The sequence below is a fragment of the Camelus ferus genome, chromosome 15 (genome assembly GCF_009834535.1).
Source record: "Camelus ferus isolate YT-003-E chromosome 15, BCGSAC_Cfer_1.0, whole genome shotgun sequence".
NCBI lineage: Eukaryota > Metazoa > Chordata > Mammalia > Artiodactyla > Camelidae > Camelus > Camelus ferus.
Window position 1 is genome coordinate 25,448,211 of NC_045710.1, and position 16,257 is coordinate 25,464,467.

Sequence of the window (16,257 nt, forward strand, 5' to 3'; positions counted from 1 at the left end):
AAACACTCTCAGTGGGAGTTACACTAAGGCAGCCTCTATAGAATAAAACATTGTGAGCGGGTACCTAAGGGATGGCGAGTCATCTGGCTTAATTCAGGGATGGCTTTTTAGAGAATCTAGATGAAGAGGAAATGTGAAACATAAAGGTACTTCTCCAAGATAATTTTTCCCTCAACTAAGATGTATTAATTTTTCAGCAGCAGTACGTTTAGTAACTTAAACTAGTATTCTTTGGAGCTGGTTAAACAAGGAGTTACATGTTCTAGTGGACATTCAAGCTCAGAGGAGGCTGTGTGTCTAATAATGACATGTGCCTGATTAGAAGGCCAGTCCAGCACCGCACAAACATGGGCCAGGGAGAAAGCCTGAGATTATTTGTGAGACATACTGGGGTTCAGGCTCAAAGCAGAGGAAGATGTAAGAGGGGTGAGTTCTACACCATTAGGTACAGTCAAACTAGTTGTCACTAGGGAAGAATTTCCATGAGAAGTCAGCTATCTTGTTTAGATTATTTTTAAAAATTTTCAGAAATGTAACTGTTTAATGTCTAACTTTGAGTAACTTCCTGGGAAAACCACGAAAGAGAAACTGATTGAAAAATATATGTCCAAGTGCCTGGATGAGTTGACATGCTTTATGGGACTGTTCATCATAAGCCATTTATGAGATATCTTAATAATCTTTTTGAAGAACCAGTTTTTATTATGTTAATCACCTCTGTTGCTTTTATCTCTATTGCATTGATTTTTTTTTTCCTCTGTATATTTATTATCTCCATCTTTCTTGTTTCTTTGGGCTTGCTTTGTTGTGCTTTTTCTAATTTCATTTAAATGCTTAGCTCATTTGTTTTTTTACCTTTCTTATTTCCTGTGAAATTTCTCTTTAAACACAGCCTTAACTGTCTCCCATCAGTGTTAACAGGTGACATTTCTGTTCTTCATTTTTAAATATTTGGTTAATTTTCCTATAATCCCCTTCCATTAAAAAAAATTTATCAAAGGAATTTCCAAATATATACAGAAGGAGAGGCAGTTGTGCTTCACCAGCTGTCAGTTCATGACTGGTGCTGTTTTAATCTATTGAGAACTCAGCCAGCAAATCGACTAGAATTGGAAGTGCTAGAAAGGCCCTGCAGAGTGGTATCTGTTACATTAAAAGCACTCGTGGCTGGCTGGCCTTACTGTGCGTCGCTACTGTTTTCCAAACCTCAGACTGGCCTGTTAAATGGGAAATTATTTTAAATTTAAATTATGACCACTATAAACATGTGATTCTCTGACACTGTGCCCAATAAATTATTAACGTTGTACAATTTCAACAAAGATGTCCAGAATCAAGGAAACACGAGGATGAAGTCTAAAGAGACCTCACAAATTACCCATTCCACCTCCATTTTAGTAATGAAATAAATTGGAGCCCAGAGGGCTAAGTGCCTTGCTCAAGGTCAGTCTAGTGACAGAGCTGAGATTGTGGTCTCCTGGGCCAGGACCTCTCCGTGGGGAGAACAGACCTCTGGGCTGTCTGCTTTTGTGTGTGTGCAGCTGAGGGTAGATGGTTCCTAATTCAGGCAGAACTGTGAAACCAGAGAGTAGTGTTCTGTAGTCCCAGTCTCTCCTCTCCTTGTTTTGTTTCATGAATTTCTTGCTTCTGGAGACACAGTTTGTCTTCTCTTAAGCTCTTCTCTGTCCCCACCAGCTTCCTGTTACCAAAAAGGAAATTATCCTTCCCTTACATAATCTTTTCCTCTGTTTCAGGATTCCTAGGAACATTTTATTCACATATTTGGTATGATTTTGATTAGAGTGGTGCGAAATTGTACTGTAAACTCCTCTTTTCTAGCGTTTTAAGTCCTTAGCGCCTTGTTCAGTTTTTGCTGTATGATAGGTATCAGTATCTGTTTGAGGAATGAATGATTGGAAAGAAAGGATGAATGAAAATGAATGACTTCACGTTCTGCAGTTCCCCTCTGGCCCCTCCTGTTGTGTTGCTGAAGTGTCTGACGAAAGCGCATGTTCCGTTGCTGTGACTTATCATTCGTACATGTTTTACTGTAAATTGATTTGGTAAGTTGGATCAGTACTGTGCTTTTTTTTTAAAGACTTCCCCACGTGAACATAATATGAATCAGTGGCCATGTTTCTTATGTATTTAGGAGGTTTGCATTGGTTTAAGAGTCTTTAAAAATTTTGTGTGTGCATATTTTAGTATTTCCATTGTTTTAGATTCAGGCTTTGCCTCTGGTACATAGTTACATATGCCTAACATGTTTCACTGTGTGGAAATGGCTATAAAACAAGTTTTTATAACATGAATCGTTTCTACTGATAACTATCATTTGCCCTCCCTGCTTTGCACTGATGATAGCACAAGGAAGAGAGGGAGAGGGAAGCACCAGGTTTTGGAATATCTGCCTTAAACTACAAGTGGAGAGAATGAAAGCCCACTGCATTAGATTCCTCCTTGAGCACAGCTGAATGTCTGATAACAGCCAGCCGGGAGCTGGGGGAGTTAAGAGCAGCAATTTTACATTACACAGGAGTTTCTAGGCTGGCATGGAAAGAGATGCCAGTATTAGCTATTTGCATCTTACTGTAGCCACAGGGATATGTGAACAGCTGGAGAATTAATTTGATATATATTCCCAGAAGCCTCTCTCCTGCCAACAGAATTCCATTACTGTGAGCTTCTGAGTGTGTACCATGAATTTGCGCCTTGCTTTTTAGTATCTACTGTAGCATATTTCTGGTAAATGGAATGCCACATAATGGGGTGCAGCCATATCTTGGTTTGGAGTAAACTCCATTACTCTAAGCTGATACAAGGTAGAAAAGGTAAGGCTCTGAGTTTACAAATGCCTTCTGCCTGCAGGAAGTTGGAGATTTCAGATGAACACACAGTATTTTGTCCAATAAGTACAGTCATACCTGAAACATTTTATTCCATGTTAGTGGAATTTCAGACACCAGCATGCAGACGGAAAGATATTTGAGGAGCGGAGAGATGGAGTCTAGGACCGGTTAGGGTTGCCGTGGCTGGTTCCTCCAGCCCCTGGGCACGGGGTGTGTGTCAGGGGGTGAGTGCAGCCCCCCGGGGCCACTGCTTCCCAGATCTGGAGTTGCATGTATCTCTGTACATCTTCCAAGGCTCCTTCTTTCACATCCTTTCCCCCAGGCCCCCTCTCCTACCCTCACAATCACTACTCTTTTCTTATTAGCCTTTACACTTAGAATCTGTTAAATCAACTGTGGAAAGAAGGAATTTCAGGCACCATCAAGAATATTGAAAAGTAGTCTGGGGCAGAAAGACCAAGTCCAGGATGAGGCTGAAGGTGGCTATTGGAAGTACAGGTGTTTCAGTGTTTTTGCTTTAGTACCATATGTACACTCTTAAAAGAAAAAAAAATTCTGCAAAACCATTCACTGCACTAAAAATAAGAGAGTTGTTGGAAAAAATAGGGAAGGGATAGGTGACTTAAAACCTATGAAACTGTGTACCCAGAGGATAATATAAATAATAAGAATCTAAATAAAAACCCTGACCCAGGTAAGCTGCCCGTAACATTTGCACCTGGAGCCGGGGCAGCCTGTCCTTGCAGCCTTGCACACTCCTGAGCTCATGCTGCTTGCTTCTGGGCGTGGGGCCTTGGAGACGTTTACTTTTAATGGAGGCTAGTTTCATCAGAATTGAACATAAGATCCAGGGGAAGCTTCTTCATCATGATTTTTAAACACAGGGGAGAATATGTGTCTCTAGCCTTTTTATTTGTACATGCAGCCTCCTCGGATAGTTAAATGTAGTGGCAAGTGTAGTCATTAGAGCAGCTGTTTCTTGCACTAAAGGAAGGAATTTAAACAAGATTACAAGCCTTTTTTAAGGTGTTTATTTAATTGCGAAGACTTTGCCTTTTAGCGTGAGAAAGCTTGTTCCTGATCTTTTCATAACATTAATGTTCTGGGAAGAAAAATCCCATATGAACCAACACACCTTCTGCATTATAGTCGCATCATTTTTTTTTTTTTCAAAGTATGTATTAACTAAAATGACATTAAAGAAATACGTGTTTTTATGGTTCAGTGATAACTGTTAGGAGACAAGGTCCTCAGTGTCCTTTTATTGCTTCTCGGACGTGGGTCCTGTGCTGTCTTGGCCCAGGTGTACCAGTAAGACATGCTCTCTAGAACAGCAGTTCTGAGTGTGGGCCACAGGTAGTATATACAAGGTCAAAATTATTTTCACAGTAATATTAACATGTTATCTGCTTTTATTCTGTGTTGACGTTTACACTGGTGGTGCAGAAGCAGTGCTGGTAAAACTGCTGGCATCTTCACATGAGAAGCAACTTTGGCCCCAAACTGTGCTAGTCAGTCACCACTATGCGCTTGCAGGGAAGTAAATACTAGTAACCAAATAAACCAAATAAATCAGTTTCCCTTAAAATGGCCCGAAGCAGTGTAAGTTATTAATTTTATTAAATTTCAACCCTTGATTACACATCTTACTCCCTGAAAAGGGCAGTATGCACAAAGTAATCCTGCTCCTTCCTGAAACGCCTCAGTTGTCTTCAGGTAAAGCATCGTATTTCCAGATGTCTTCTAAACACCGCAGTGGAAATGTTAGGTTTGCAGTTATAACTGACTCTTCTTTACTGGAGTACTCACATTTTGGACATACTTGAACATACATGCATTTTAATTTATCCATGGAATTACTAGATTTCTCTCATTTCATATTTGGAGAAAATCACATTAGGATTTGGTACTTTGCAGAAGTTACCTCTGCAAATGTATTTTTAAGTTTGTATCTCAATTATCTTGACCTTTCAGGCTTCTTGTCACATGGAGAGGACCAGGAAAAAGACTACTTGATATAAATAGTTAAAGGGCAGTACTCCTGTTTCTAACTACTTTTCTTTTTTTTTTTTTAAACCCACTGATCAGTCCAAGGAGAAATCAGGAACTATGTCAGAATCAGAACCTTGATCTTTGTGCTGTATGTGTGGATTTACTTAGGAAAAGAGATTTTAAAACATCAGATTTGCCAAGTGCCGTCAGCAGCACTGTTGGGCTCAGATTTGGTTTCCATATAATCAAACCTCACTAAATTTTTTGCTTTCAATCCCTGTTGGTTGGCTGTTATATTATTTTAAAGTATAATGTTCTGTAATAGAAAAACATAAAAGCATTTGTCTCAGAAGCATGTTGTACTTGATCTTATAAAGCAGTGGTTGCTAAGGGAACTGTTTGCCAAGAAGAAAAGCAAAGTATTGATTAGGATGGAGGCAGAGAACTGAAAGGGCTTTCTCTCAGAGAAGGAAGTAAAAGCACTTAAGTCATTTTTGGCATCAGAGTCGGATGGCTCCAGACTGGACACAGTGGCGGTGTCACTTCCCGAGGGGATGGGCAGGCTTACCTGTGCGTCATCAGGTGCAGCCTGGCACTGCTGCCTTTCTGCTGAGAGCAGGGAGGAGCCGGGGAGAGCATTAAGAACAGTTGCCTTTGAATTCTGATTCCACACTCAGGGAAAATGGTCTTCCTGCAGGGAGGTGGTGAAAAGCATCTGGCCGTGAAAACAAATTGGCTCTGAGACAGACTCCTTGGAAGGGCTGTTGATGCCAGCCAGGTGATAAGAGGCCGAGGTCTGGAGCTGAGCTGGGAAGGAGACTAATGACAGATGATGCCTGGAGAGAAAGGTGCCAGAGGATGGCCGAGCATCTCTTCAGAATTCATGCCTCATTAACATTCCACTAATGAGCTTTTTAAGATGAGATTTTTATTGTGTAAACATGTTCATTATATTGAAATGTAGTTTTCTTTGTGGTTTTTTTTATATATACATTTTTGACAAGATACTTTCTATTAAAAATAAAAACCATAGCCAGCAGCATGGACCATACCAGTGACATAAAATGTATATATAGTTATTAAATGCTGTACTAAATCCCAGGGTGAGGGGGATTTAAAGTTGGATAAGAACTGGCTCCTGCCCATGAAGACTCTGTTTAATGGGGAAGTTTGACGTACCTAAAAGCATTACCAGAAAGGACAAAAGGTGTGTGTGGGTGTTTGTAGAAGCATAGAGGATACAGCAGCTCAGGGTTGGAGAAGATGTCTGAAAAGAGGTAACCTTTGAATTGGGTCTTGAAGGATGAATAGGAATTATCAGAGGAAGGAGAGGAGGAAGTGTTCTAGGCAGATGGTTCTCCATGAACAAAGGCATGGCAGCATTTATTGAGGATTTGTAGTGAGAATCTCAGTGTGCTTCTTAAAGTATTGGGATGCGTGAGGGATTGTTGCATGAGTCTGCACAGGTAGGCACAAGCTGTTATTGTGAGGAACCTTCTATTCTACAGTTTGGACTTTTCTGGTTGGCAAGAGAGACTGAGCAGGTTTGTCCATTGAGGAAGAGGACTGATGACAGTGTGGGGAGTGGGGCGGTGCAGGGGTGAGAGCAGTTGCAGGGAGACAGGTTGGAGAATGCTGCTGCGATTCAGGAGTTATGTCTTCAGGGAGTTCCAGTTATAATGGAAGAAAGGGATGTTTATTGTGGGAAAAAGTCTTCATCCAAATCCACTCAATTTGGTAATAGATGACCTGCACATATTTACAAAGAGATTTCTTCTCAGAATATGGGACGAGAAAGAGGAGAAATAGAATTTTTCAGTGGTTCAAATTTACTTTTTTACTAGTTTTTAAGTTCCTAGGGTTAAACTCACTTTGAATTACAAATCTGAATATACAGTCACAAAAATTCCTTCGTGGTAAATTTCACTGAACTGGATTAGGCTGGTTGTACTGATAGCAGGTCAATAATTAAATACAGAGATAAGAAATCATTTGCATGTGCCTTTTTGTCATGTTCTGTAACTAAAGACTAAATCATCACTTATTTTACCATGTTGAGTTGTTTCAGTATATTCTGATTTTCCTTTCGAAGTAGTTTAGTAATTTCATTGTCATCTTGAAGACAGGAATGTTCCATCGTGTATGTACATGTTATATACCTGTTATTTCTAGAGACCAAACACAGGCTAAATAGGAAAACAAACTTTATAGCAGATAACTGGTGTTTTTGTTTAAACTTCTAAAATTGTTTTACTAAGAACTGACGCTTTGATTAAATAAGAGAGCCTGATCTCCTGAAATCAAAACACAGGAGGTTTGCTGTTCTCCTTTTTCAAAGAATCGCCCTGAAACTCTTTATTTTGTAAGTGACTTTCTTCTAAAGACCCCTTGACAAGAAAATTATTTATTTTGGTGAAGGAGAACAGTCTTTCCCTGATCTAGGCAGTAAGTCAGTGGTGTCACCGGAAGGAAAAGTTAGCCTTATGAAAATCATAGCCATTTGTTTGCACTGTCTTCTGTGAAAATACATTCTTTAGATGGTTTTATTCCTGCCTTACTTTGAGCAACAGGTTTAAGTATCTTAAATTCAAGCACTTAAAAAAATTCTCTCCAGATATGGTTTATCAGAAACATGTTTACTATTTAATAGTTGGTACCCGTTAAAGTGTGATAAAGTATCTATTAAGATAATGTTAAGAGGGAGAAAAACCCATATAACATCCCAGAGGCTCATAGAGAAATAGTCCGGCTTCCTACAAGAGGTGTTTCAACTGTGAGGAATATTAGTAAGGTTTTGAGTCTGCCTCTGGCTCTGTCCTGTTTTCTTCATTTGTCTGAACTGGGTCCCATGAAAGTTGGTTTTAAAATCTACTTTATTTCTTACAGTCAGCTCCATTCCATGACACAGGACGCTGATTGGGTCTCAGCTTCAGAACTGGACGACCTCCGCCTCTCGCTAGGCTGTAGCTCTTCTTTCTGTTTGTTGTTTCCGGCTTTGGTTGCGGGCAGTAACAGACATGCGCATCTGTGCTGAAGGGCCCTGGAGGACGCCTCCTCTCTTGTGCCCCACCCCTGACTTTGGGGTGGTCTGTTCACGTCTGTCATCCCCACTTGGTGTAGGAAGTTGCAGAGCTGCTTTAAACCTGAAGCTGGTCTCTACCAGCTAGAGTGGAAAAACCGTGGGATTTTTGGAATAATTTTGTAGATTGACAGATGCGACTCCTGTAATTTTACTGAACTTGGGAAAATCCTGGAATCTTTGCTTAAAGTTAAAACCTGTAAAGGAATCTGAATTATTACTATAATAACACGTCAGAGAAGTAGTGGTTTTTGATTACAGATGTCTGTATATATAGCTATTTAATGTTGGCGTGCATGGCTATATGTCAGTCTTCCCATTTATTAGGAGGTTGGGTTTCATTCATTTGTAAAATTGCGGCCACACCGCCTTTCTGTAAATTGAGATGTCAGAATCAGATGTTCATCTTAACATCCTTGCACATTTTTGCTTTGGTACAGGTCTTTGAATAAAGCTAACAAAGCAAACATTATGTGGTTGTTAATTGTTTTACAGATGAGAACTGGGATGATGACCAACTGCTTGGTTTTGAACCATGCAATGAAAACCTTGTCTCTGGCTGCAATATAATCAATGGGAAATGTGAGTGTGACACCATTCGAACCTGTAACAATCCCTTTGAGTTTCCACGGAAGGATATGTGCCTTTCAGCTTTGAAGAGGATTGAGGGTAAGTCCTGGTTTTCTCAGTCGTAAGCCTTAGCATTGTGCGACTCTGAGAAGTGATAGTATTTGAGCTTGAAAAGGCAAGGACAAGCTTACAGAGATCGGTAGCTTTGATGATCCCAAGCAAGATGCAGAACGTTGACCAGGTGCGATGGTGATAGTGTGTGCGTGTGCGTGCGTGCGCACGTGTGTGTTTCCTGAAAGCTGTGGAGTGGTGATACTGCGGTAGTACGGGCAGGGTTGTTTGTGCCAGCTTGCCTGGGTCACCTCTGCATAATGGATGATTGCACACGTGGCGTGCTTGAGATCAGCATCTGTTGTCACCACGTGTGTTCCGTTTGATTTACCGTGGGATGGTGCCCTGTGCGGAGGGTGCTAATTAGAATTGCAGCTCATCTGGCAGGAGTGCCTATCTCTTTAGAGGAGGTGGGAGAGTTCTGCAGTGACAATCAAAGGCTGAGGTTGGTTTTGCCACGGGGCAAAATCACATAGGTGATTGGGCGCATCCCCTCTGGAATGAAGTCAGGAATCACGTTAAAATAACAAGAAAATTATATTAATGTGGCCCATACCTTTTGTACATTCATGCATAAAACCTAGAGAAGAGATTGAGGACTTGAAAATCTGATTCGTGTCTGCAGTAATCATGAGTGGCACACCTAGAGCTCAGTGCTGGGCCTTGCTGCCAGAATTAAGAGGGTGAGGTCTGGGTTTGAGTGTCAGCCTTGAGCTCTCTCTTAGCCCCAGGTTTCTTGGGTGAAAAAAAGAGGGCTGAACAAGACATTCTTAAATATACCTTTTATCTCTGCATTGATACTGTTTTAAGGTGGAGGAGTTGGTAATAGAGTTTGGAATACCAGTGATTTTTGAAGTCCAGAATCAAGCTCATGAAGGTAGTAGAGCAGGATTGAATGTTTTTGTTTCTTTGTTTTGTTTTTAAAATTTTTTTATTTTATTGAGTTATAGTCAGTTTACAATGTTGTGTCAATTTCTAGTGTACAGCACAGTCCTTCACTCATACATGAACATACATATATTCATTTTCATATTTTTTTCACCATGAGCTACTACAAGATATTGAATATATTTCCCTGTGCTATACAGTATAAAGTTGTTTTTCTGTTTTATATATACCTGTCAGTATCTGCAAATCTCGAACTCCCAGTTTATCCCTTCTCACCCAGGATTGAAGTTTTTGAATTAAGTTTCCAAGATGTTTTAAATGATAGTGAAGAATAAGAAATGTACAGTAGCCTCTAAAATAGCATTTCTTTTTGGGTTTACTAATGCTGCTGAATCACTAAAAGAGAGCATGGTAGAAAACAATAGAAATAAAAAATTTAAAACCACAGAGAGTCTTAGATAATACTGAGTCTAGATGAAGAGGTCACATGTCTACTTAATTAATTATTCATGCATATTTAAAATCACATCATATATGATAATACAGCAGCTTAGATGACTACTTTTTGCTGTTTTTTACATTTCATGAAACTGTTTTATTCACATGTTTCAAAAGCATCTTGATTGCCATCACTGTCTTTGCTGGCGCTGCCTCCCCTGGTTTAAAACCCTTTTCTGAGCACTGCCATCCAAGTCATTGGAGATGCAGCTGATTTTGAATCCAGGTTATCACAAGAAGTTTTGTTCTACAACGGGTTGTCTTTTCGCATAATACTAGGACAGTTGCATTTTTAATTAGTGAGGTGTATATTTACAATCTCTGCAACGTGGAGATTCACTGCATTGATTTTTTTTAGTGTTTCTAAAAAGGCTGTTTATGAGATCCAGCACTTCCAATTTTGAGACCATTCCCTCAGGAATCATCGCTGAAGCTGATTAAATTTCTTTACCCCGTCCTCCCCCTCTTTTTTTTCACAGATTACTGTCAGATGGCCTCTATATAATCCAAAAGTAGAATCGGTTGAGGTCATTTAAGGTTAATGTATCTTCCACAAATAGCAGTTTGTTTTTCAAAATAAAGCACGCTGCAATATTTGAGGTCTTGTAAGATGTCCGTATTGAGGGATTTCCGTTTCCTGAGAAGCCATTTTGAAGGAAAAGCTCTCTGTATATTCAAGTATATATTGCAAATGAAAGAGTGATGATATATCACTGTGTATGATTAAATCATTAACAGCACTGCAGACTTGGAATGCTGTAGGAATTTAGGGACAAAGAATGTGACCTGGAATTATATGATAAGGTATTGTGGAGGGGATGGGGTCTAATTTGAATGGTAATGGGTTCCAGGAAGGAGAATGATCTGGACAAAAGATTAAAATGTAGAAGTGAGATTTGCATGACTTGTATGTGAGACACTGGGAAAATGAGTCTAAAAGAGCAAGATTTTATGTTAATAGGTAATAGGAAATCAAGGCGGGGAGGCAGGGCGTCTTGGGCCTGGAGCAGGGAGCTCAGGCCTGGTGATCTGAGCTGTCAGGAATCAGTGTAGGTTTATGAGCAGAGAGCAGCAGAGCGTGGCGAAATCAGTGTTAAGTAGACCAGGGGTATGGAAGGAATTAGCAAGGGGAGAGACTGCGGTCAGGAGGCTCCTTGGAGAGCTGTTTCTGTTACTTAGATGTGGTGCCACAAGAGACTGGGCTGGGGGCCGCTGGGGAAAGAGCAGGGAAGAGATGGATACACACTGTTTTAATGGAAGAACGTGCAGATAACAGATAAGGGGCAGATGAAAACACACAAAGAAGATGCTAGGGTTCCTAACCTGAAATAGTAGAATGATAGTACAAGTAACAGAAATGTAAAAACTCCTTTGAGATGTTTATAAGGTGGAAATGAAAAGGAAGGTGGTTGTTTTAGAGGATTCTAGGGTCAAGAGGGACTTTTGAAATTCAGGGGGTAATAGAGCATGTTTGAATGATGACAAGAATGACCTAGTAAAAAGGAAGAAACTAGTGATGTAAGAAAGGTGATGGTTGCAGGAGCAAAGTCTTTGAGAAGGGAGAGGAGTAAAATCGCTCCTAATTCTCAGAGATGTTATAGAACAAGGGTGTCAGCTGACACTGAGGTGGAAGAAGAGGTGTGAAAACCTGAGGAGAGAGGAAATGGAAAATAGACATCTCAGAGGGAGGATGAGGGGATTAAGTAGGGGATGTGTTAGGGTCTCCTGCTAGTGCCGACAGCTTGCTTGAGGTCAGCAGTGATAAGTTTGAAGAGAGGCCAGCCAGCACGGTGGTGTGCTCTTCCCCAGTGCTGGTACAGACGCCGTGGAGGTGGAGACGTGGGTTTAACCAGGGTTAGGAGTTTTCCTGATGAGTCAGATGGAAGAAGAAGGGCACTGAAGTTGAGGGTTATGCAGGAGAGTGTGCATCACGACTGGCTGTCCCGCTGCTGCTCCTGGCAGCAGTGAGTAGGGAAGGGACACTGAGGCAGAGGTTCTGGAGACAAATGCAACAACTTCATGGAGCTGGTACCTCATCTGGCGACCTGTGCATCACACACACAAGGCGTTATTTTTTTAAGGGGAAAAGAAGGAATGATCTGAAAGTGATGAGAACAAAAAGGACATCTGTTCCCCACCCCCAGGATTTACACCCCCATCCGCACTTGCGACAGCTTCAAGGGACAGAGAGCAGTTGGGGAGCACGAGCACCCAGGCTTCAATTAGAGCAGGAAGGTGAAGGGAGCATCTGCAGGGGAGAATTGGGGACATTTTGGTGAGGACAGTCCATGAGTTCTAGAAGGCACAGTAGGAGGATTCAGGAGGGAGGGTTGTGCAGAGCATGGGTGATTGTGCAGGGCCAGGAGAGATTAAGAGTCTGGAGATGGTGAACGACCTGGTAAATTTATACGTTCTTGCGGTTTCTTATGGGAAGGTGAATAGTTAGTTCTAGCCTTCTTTTGAGGACGGTTCTTTGGGGCATTGTGTGATATTAAGGTACATATGCAGCTGGGAATGGGGCAGAAGGAATAGTGTTCTTGCCAGAACATAATCAGAGCACATGGGTCCCCATTTCTATGTTTGGGTGAATCCTGAACATGAATTCTAAGCATAATTACAGCGCCATTTAAAAAAATGGGTGAAAATCATTGCAGGATGTTTATAGATTTATGAAGAATATTGGCATTTTGGAAGTATTTAAAAAGTTCCTGTGTATTACTTTTATTTGTTTAAAAGGGAGGGCATTGGTCATGGATTTTACCAAATATTTTCTTTCCCAAAATATATGAATACATCATCATAAAATCAGTTTGTCACAAATTTAGAGGAAATAGGATACTGGTTAACAGCCAGCCACACCTTTGTACAGGACGGTTTGTCAGAATCATCTGCATTTCTCTCTGAGGAGGAAGAGAAAAAATGATAAAGGGAATGACCTGCGAGTCATCCCACCTTGATCTTAACAAAGTTGATGATCCGATGTCATAGTATCCGTCTGCCATTGGTTTGGTGGGTGCTGCACTGAGCGCCACACCATCAGATTAGCAAAAGCAGTACCAGCCTCTGTGGCCTGCCACAGGGTTTCCTGGAGGAGCCTCTCTGGGCTTGGTAATGGTAGTTAAAGTTGATACAAAAGCCTTCCATGATACAGTGAGCTAGTTGGAGTTTTAAGTTTGCATGTGACTCCAGGTTGGGGTGAGTAGCTTTTATTTTCTTAAGAAATTACTGTAATTCAGAGTGGTTGTCATAAATTCAGGAAGTAATCAGAAATAAGAAGCCACATCCTGTTCAGAGACGGATGTAAAACACAGTAGAAAACATTCATTTATTGGTCCCCTCAGCAGATCCTCACTGAGTGCCAAGCACATCCTAGTCCCAGGTGCGGGTGCCGAGGACACAGTCTTCATGGGCCTTACATGCAGAAGGGGAGGGTGAAAGTAAACACAAAAGCAAGGGAGAAAGGGTCACGTGGTATGATAAGTGCTGTGAAAGGATAATCTTCAGGGTGCTATGATGGAGAATTACCGGCTTGACTAGGGAAGTTGTTTTAGATACAGATGTCAGGGACGGTTTCCATGGAGGAAAGACATTTGACCTGAAGTCTGACTATAAGGAGTCCAAGTTGTGATGATCTCAGGGGAGAGAATTCCGTACAGAGGGCACTGCAAGTGCGAAAGCTCTGAGGGGAGAACGGGCTTGGTGTGTTCAGAGAATATCAAGAAGAAGCAAAAAGGTCGATGTGGCTGGAATGTCGGGAGGGAGGGAGGGAGAGAAGGATATGGGTCAGATCACACACGACCTTGAGATGTTGGTGGATCTTTGATAAGTGGATCTTTGATGAGTGCACAGGAAAACTGTTGAAGGATTGTGAACAAGAGTGTGATGCAATTTGATATGTGTTCTAAAGAAATATGGTGGAAAAGAGACTTGAGGGGGCTGGAAAGATGCAGGAATGGGTAAGCGTCCACAAGTAGAGGTTCTTTCAGTAGTTCAGGTATGAGATAATGGGGACTTGGCCCTGAGAGCTGGAAATGGAGAGGTGGGTGGATTTGAGATGATTTGGAACTAGACTTATTGATGGATTACATGTGGGGGTGAGAGAAAGAAGAGTCAAGGAGAACTCTTAAATTTGGGGTTTGTGCAAATTTTAGTGCTCTTTACTAGGACCAAGAGCAGATTTAAGGAGGACTTAAGGAGGACTTAAGAGCTTTGTTTTAGACAAATTTGACACCTAAGTAGAGCTATTTGTCATTTAAGTAATTTTTGATGTAATTGACTCATTAAGTAACATTCATACATGCATAGCTTCACGGTAAGTTTACTGAGGACTACAGAGATAGACATGTCCTTGAGGAGATGTCAGCTTTTCCCACAAAGAGATATAACCTTGTGAAATTCTTGAGGAAAATAAAGTCAACCCCATTCACACTGATTTATCACCAGGCAGAGTGTAGCCAAAGGGATATCTGTGTGGGACCCATAAAATATGTTCTTAAATAGACTTTTTGGCATTGCTGCATCCCATGTCACATGGATTACTGGAATAGTATGGGTTTTGTGGAACTGATTCCTATGTGGAGCTACACAGTGAACATTTTGCAAAAGGAGGAAGGCACTTGGGACTTAAGAAAACCCTCCTTTGTTTTAGCTAGAAGTACTTAGAGTTTGTAATGTTAAAAGTTTTTAAATTTCAGGCTGTATTTAATTATTTTTCCCCTATGAGATATTTTAGAGAAAAGATAGTTGAAAATTGTCATGAGGTAACGTTCTATCGTTGTCTTGGACATTGAGTGGACAAATAAGAACTGCTGTATGTTCGTAAGAGGGGTAAATCAAGGAGGGCTTTGTGGAGGAATTGGGAACCAAGTCCAGCTCTGAGACGTGTGTTGAGTGGCTCAACAGAAGCAAAAGGAGAATTTAGGAGCAGCCTTGGAGATAGAAAAGAGGATGTACAGAGGGGTCCAGATGAGGATAAAGGTGGCAAATCAGTGAGCTTTAGTGTCTGATTGACTTTGGAGGATGACTTTGGAGGATCCTCAGATTTGGGGATAAGGGGAGATTGTCAGGAGAGATGCTTGAGGGGCATGACAGCCAGGCTAGAGGCTTGGTGGGGTGGGGAGTGGTCATGGTCCGGCTGTACAGTGGTGTCGTGGACTAGCGTGTGAAGTACCAGGAGAACAGCTTTATGGGAGGTGGGATGAGGTGGATGTTGAATTTGTTTTGTTATGTTTGAGGTATCTATGGAGAATCAAGGGAAAGATGGAGTTACGGGTCTGGAACTCAGAGATCTGGGCTGGAGATAAGGATTCATGAGTCATCCTCCCAGGGAGAATGGTGCTATTAATGACCTTGGAGTTTTCATAAGTGACGGGAGCAGTCTGAGCATTTTTAGGAAGTTTAATGTAACAGTCATGTGCATGATGGAGAAAAAAGAGTGACCAGCAGTGTTAACATACCAAGAGTGGGATGAAATGGCCTGTGTCGTGACGGTGGTGCAGGAAGCGTGGAGTGCTTGGTTAGTTTGGTGGAAGAATGCCTTTGGACTGTTGGCTGACCAAAGGTTAGCCTGAAGCACAGCTGTCAGCACCTGTGGTTGTGGGATGTATAAAACAGAATAATACATCATTTAAATTGATTGATTGACTAATTGATTCATTTGTACTCCCTTATTCAGAAAAGCCTTTACAAGTGTTTGAGTCTAGGCGAGCTGGTCAGACCCACCTGAGATTAGAACCATTCAGAGTCGGAGCACTAAGATGTTTAAATAGTTGGATAGGAAGGTGAAGAAATGCTATTGTGGTCATAAACTCTGAGTCCAGAAGGATCCTCTCCTTGGCATTCTCTCCCAGTGCCTTCTGAGGCTGTCCTTTCATCCTGGAACTGCTTTAATTCTTTATTCATTTGTTTGCTCGAAAAGTAGGTGTTGAACTCCTGCTATGTGTCAGTGTACCTCAGATTCCACCAGTTTGACTTGGTTTTGCTTTTGACTGAGGGACCATTTTCTGAATGGCCTGAAAGGTGCAGGTGTGTAAATTGATGCACATTTTAGATCCACTGTGGGACTTGGCATTTGATTTTTTTTAAAGATATTTTATAAATGTCTTAAATATATCTGTAAGCATTTATTCTGGAAACTTACATTGCATGATATATACGCTTAGGCAGAAATTAAAGATTAGAAGGAATATGTTCATCTGGGCTTTCGTATCTGTATTTTTTTCTGCTGCTTAAAACAAAAGGAAGTTTGATTTTTACATTGTAAAGCTGTAT

The 16,257-nt window shown here is 41.1% G+C and overlaps 1 protein-coding gene across 4 annotated transcripts in view; it reads left to right on the top strand.

The window, feature by feature from the left end:
- CRIM1 (cysteine rich transmembrane BMP regulator 1) overlaps nucleotides 1–16,257 on the top strand; it is a 186,692-nt gene that overhangs the window by 29,783 nt on the left and 140,652 nt on the right. For 3 of the 4 annotated variants that reach the window (XM_032497337.1, XM_032497336.1, XM_032497338.1), the window contains exon 2: nucleotides 8,416–8,589. The exons of the other annotated variant lie outside the window; for it this stretch is intronic. In XM_032497337.1, coding sequence (XP_032353228.1) covers nucleotides 8,416–8,589 — 174 coding nt within the window. The remainder of the gene's footprint in view (nucleotides 1–8,415; nucleotides 8,590–16,257) is intronic. 4 annotated transcript variants of the gene reach the window in all.